Source organism: Ostrinia furnacalis, unplaced genomic scaffold, assembly GCF_004193835.3.
Source record: "Ostrinia furnacalis isolate ACB-3 unplaced genomic scaffold, ASM419383v2 OfSCF5588, whole genome shotgun sequence".
NCBI classification, from domain to species: Eukaryota; Metazoa; Arthropoda; class Insecta; order Lepidoptera; family Crambidae; genus Ostrinia; species Ostrinia furnacalis.
The window spans coordinates 1,193-5,841 of record NW_021135827.1 but is presented as its reverse complement, the minus strand read 5'-3'; the positions used below and the strand labels follow the sequence as shown (position 1 = coordinate 5,841).

General features: G+C 35.5%; 1 protein-coding gene across 3 annotated transcripts in view; it reads right to left on the bottom strand.

The window, feature by feature from the left end:
- The window catches only part of LOC114361335 (coiled-coil domain-containing protein AGAP005037), a 67,158-nt gene extending 63,635 nt beyond the window's left edge, over window positions 1–3,523 (bottom strand). For all 3 annotated transcript variants that reach the window (XM_028316331.1, XM_028316333.1, XM_028316332.1), the window contains exons 1-2: window positions 3,376–3,523; window positions 794–862 (exon numbers count right to left, since the gene is read on the bottom strand). In XM_028316331.1, the coding sequence (XP_028172132.1) occupies window positions 794–862; window positions 3,376–3,423 (117 nt within the window). In that variant the 5' untranslated portion in view covers window positions 3,424–3,523. The remainder of the gene's footprint in view (window positions 1–793; window positions 863–3,375) is intronic.
- Between the last annotated feature and the right edge of the window lie 1,126 nt (window positions 3,524–4,649).

Below are 4,649 nucleotides of genomic sequence, written 5' to 3'. Positions count from 1 at the left end.
CATTTAACTGCAAATGGAATAGTCCCATTTCTAGATGTACAAACGCCTCATTGTGGCGCAGTTTAATGAACAAAGGCAGTGGTGTTTTCCCTTAAGGGAATACCTGACCACTAAGCCGCTAGACCATAAGCACAAGCTTTACTTGTTGACAAACTCCAATTGTTAACTTTACCACTGTAACATTATCATATAGATGAAAATTACAAGTATTTTAGAATTACAATTATAATAAGTTCAGGCTGGTAGTTTTAAAGCGCATGCTTCACTTCACTCATTATTTGTAAAATTAGTCATTTTATCATTCGATTTGGAACTTGCCATTGCGAGTAATTCGAGTTAGTTGTTATTTATTATAGTAACTAAGATATGTTTTAAATGCCGCTTTTTATTCTTACTTTTTCACTTTAAGACCTAGAATTGTAACGATAATACCATTTGTTACCATTTTTATATTTTTTTAAATAAACCCTTGAAAATTTTTCGAGTTCTTTATTTCAATATGAACAGATGTAACTTACATGGAAGATGGTTGATTGATATACACGCATGCTAAAACGTCTATCTACATGTATACGACAGAAAATATGATACGATATTTACATCAGCCAAAATAAATAAATAATCTTGTTTTATATGTCAAGACACTGCTCTTTTTTATACCTTGTACCAATCAAAGTTGTAAGAAGATTTGATCTGGAAATGTCACCTGCTTCGAAGACAGCGCAGGATCTTCACATACAAGATTAAATAAGGAAGTTACTTACCTGTATTTTCGCCACTCAGCAAGACTTACCTTCGACTTGTGTACATGTTGGTGATGGTACTCGGAATCCATTTCGGGCTCGCTGAAGTAGTTCTGGTCCTGTAAGAGGATAATAAACATTAGAAAAGGACGACACATCAATTTAGGGACCTTATGTACTTGCAATAGGTACTTTTTACAACGAAATTTAAGACTGATGACGTGCTATCAACACAGCATGTCTATCAGCTTAAGCAGAATCTATCATAAGCATCATGTTGATATCTAACAAGATTTTAACAGAAAAGTTTTCAAGTGGCTATATTAAATTACAACCTGTTACTCGTAGGTACACCGACCGAGTTAAGAGGCTCAGAAATTCATAAGTGGCTTAATTGATAGTTAAGACATTTAGATTCCACTGAAACCGTAAATTAAGCAGCACTTCTCATTCTGAAGATGACTTTAAATGCTCAGAAATATGAGATGTCTGATTTTTAATAGTTATAAGAAGCAAAAATATTATACTCATATTAGATGTTGTAATACCTTCAAAGAAGCCACTTTGCGACGGTGTTAAAGTCGTTGTAACGTAGTTTCGATAAGAAAAACTAGACAACTAGAAACTGAAAAACTTGACTTTAAAACAATTAGGTACATGAAATCGTGATCCTCAGTACGAAATACATAGTTACAAATATTTATGTCAAAATAGCACCTAGCATAATACCTACCTGCCATTGAGTTTACTTATATGTCATCAATTCATCAACCAAACGAAAATTATAATATAAGTCAAACAAATGTTTTAAAATAAATAAAGTGTTACGGTGAGTTGCACCACCTAACTTTAATGGTAACTATGACGATAACCGGTGCTTTTTGTATGGAGTTTGACAGATTTTTGACGTTTGTCAAAGTTAAAGTAAGATGGTGCAACCCAGCCTTAATATTGCGCGTTTCTGAAAACTGTCTATTAAACGGCGGAGTTAATTAATCTCGAAACTAGCTACTGTTTGTTAGCTTGCATCTGAGATGTGCGAGGACGCTATCGCAAAGGCACAAAGGGAGTCAAACAAGCGCCATCACTGGAAATTGAGGACATATTTGGCAGTAAATTTAAACAAAATGTTCCAACTGTAATGAGTTGTAAATTGCATGGCACTTTAATTTAAGTAGGATGGTAGGTAAAAACTAGGTTTCATGTAACGCCTGCTGAAGGACAATTTATGAGGGCTTATATGTTGACAGGCACTCAATTCGATTGGTACCTAAAAATAACATTCTATCGGTTACACAAAATGGAGTACTTCCATGCAAAGTACACAATATTACCTCTGCCATTTGAATATTATTTCATAAGTGATTAAGCATTAATATTCTTCAAAATACTATCCAGGTTCAGTAAATCTAAATTTGTGATCTTTTACTTATCACAGATAAAGTAAAAAGGAATAGTGCAAATGGTATTTTGTGCAAAACTTTAGTCACAAAATGTTTCAGCTCGTATAAGTCAAGTTGCAGCTATGCTTTTGAGTGATGGACCTTTGTGATTTCGAAATACGTCGCTAATCTTTATGTAAAATATTTTAACTTTGTACAAAAATTTATAATATTTGTAGGTCCTTATCTATCGTGTGGTTGCAACGTCCCTGGTGACCCATCTTTTATCCAGGTTACCAAACAATAAAGTTATACAGCGAGTTTGAAAGGATGATCAACTTAGTTTTTCTCGGGAAATTGCCTAGTACTCGGTGCATAATATAAACGTCGTTTGAGAAATTGAAGAAGCAGCCGGACAAATGCCAAGTCGTTCAAAGGCAGGTACTCAGCGCTGCCCTGTTTTGTTTTCGCTCAGCTCAAGCACTGATCTTATCTTTAATATCAAGTTACCTTTCAGTACACTCAATTTTAAATATTTCTACTCAATAAACTTTATAACTAAGACGTAAATGAGCTCTGTTCCGATTAGTTAAGTAGTTCCATGCAGAAGAACTTCTATTATTTTATGAATTCCAAGAGAACAGCAGTTCATGAAGACGGTTTCGGTGACAAAAAAGCACTACGAGTAAGACGGTACTCATATGTAATCACACTCGTAGTTTTCTTCTAAAAAAATATATTGCTTATAAATTACACACCAGTTCTGCAAAGTAGGATGCAACTAAATTATCCACCCACTGAATTTGTCACGCTCATTCATCCTAATTAAATCTCATTGTAAAGTCCTGTAATAATGTACTTGTATTTAGGAATGCTTGAGACAGATGGTTATACATAAATTATAATGGTCATTTGTGTATATTTGTACGAGTACCTAAATTTGAATCTGAAACCTATATTAAGACTTCACTTATGTATTTAAACTGTAGAGCGTGGGGATATGTGTCTGTAGCATCTGTGAGGTGATATGGCTGCACCAGTCGACAAGTGTGGATTGATGAAAAAGTTGTCATGTGTCTCAACTTTATTGTCATTGTCAGATGTTATAATAATATACTATAAGCCTTCATATCTGCTGAGGCCAACTCTATACGTAGGCACGGTGTTACCTGCTCCTAAATAATGTTCAGAACACAGGCACATCTCCATCATCTGTGAGGAGATACTAAAAGCACAATAGTAATAGTTACCTGATCCCAGCTCGAAGGGCCAGAACAGGTGGCCGCTCCGGCAGGCATGGGCACAGAACCTACACCCACGACTCCCGGGAACGCGCCACCCCCGATGTCTGTCGACTCAAATAGACGCAGCACTGAACGGTCCCGGATATCCCGTAGGTGAGACCTGAAAAAAGGACTTGAGTTAAAAAAAGCTACCTACACCAGTGCCTAAAATTGTACAAACCAGTATTGAACTGGTTAGGAATATCAAACTGTTTTTAAGTAGTTTTGGTAATACATAGTCTTATTAACATAGAACTACTTTTGTTCTGATCAATTTCGTTACTGATGCAAGGACAGTTTACTTTTCTCTCGAAAAACTTGGCCTTCACTAGTTTCGTTTTTATTGGCGATCAACCTGTAGATTCTGACTGCGCAAATCAAATTAACACAATATTAAATTCAGTGCCAAGGGGCATTTTAAACGTCTCCTTATCTTTTAGGTCCTACCAGCGCTTTGAGACAAACATATTTTACTAGAAGTTACAGTGGTAGGATCGAGAGGTCGAGGTAGTTTTGGTCTACGATTAATAATTGATCTCAATATGACACCATATTCCCATGCCGCAGTCATTCAACTTGCTCTTTTCTGATCAAACAGCTCGTGGCTGAATAACCCGACGCTCAAAACGAGATTCAATCTCAAGCATAGATTAAAGTGATTATCAGATTTTCACATTCAGATCAAGGTCACAAGGTCTTTTAATGAAAGACAACAATGCTCTCTACAGTTAATGTGTAGATTCTGTTATTTATTGCTTGTTGAAAAACATTAACTGTTTATGTACTATGTTTCGAGCGAAATCAGGCCAAATAAACCAAAGCTTCACGGTGTTATCAATTAGTGGTAGGAATCTAATGAAATGAACAGCTTCAATTAAATTAATTGTTGTTTGTGGGGCTGTCGAAACTCATTGAGTTTTTACTTCAGCAGGTACCCGCGATTCGTATTCATATTTGGCCGAGCCAAAGAGACGACAGGGGAATTCTGCAGACCTACACAGAAAGTAATCACCACTATGCATAATACATCGATGTCCCTGAAATATTGTTGCAGATGACTCAAAGGTAAACGAACAGAAAAGACTGATATAACTCAATTTGAAACGCAATTCAATTTTGTGATTTGTTCTTGGCATACTTAAAAAGATACAACAGAATAAAATTGCCGTTCTATTAATTTAATATCTTTTTAATCCCTAAAGAAAAGATCACTCTAAAAGTCTAAAACATTGTTTATATTT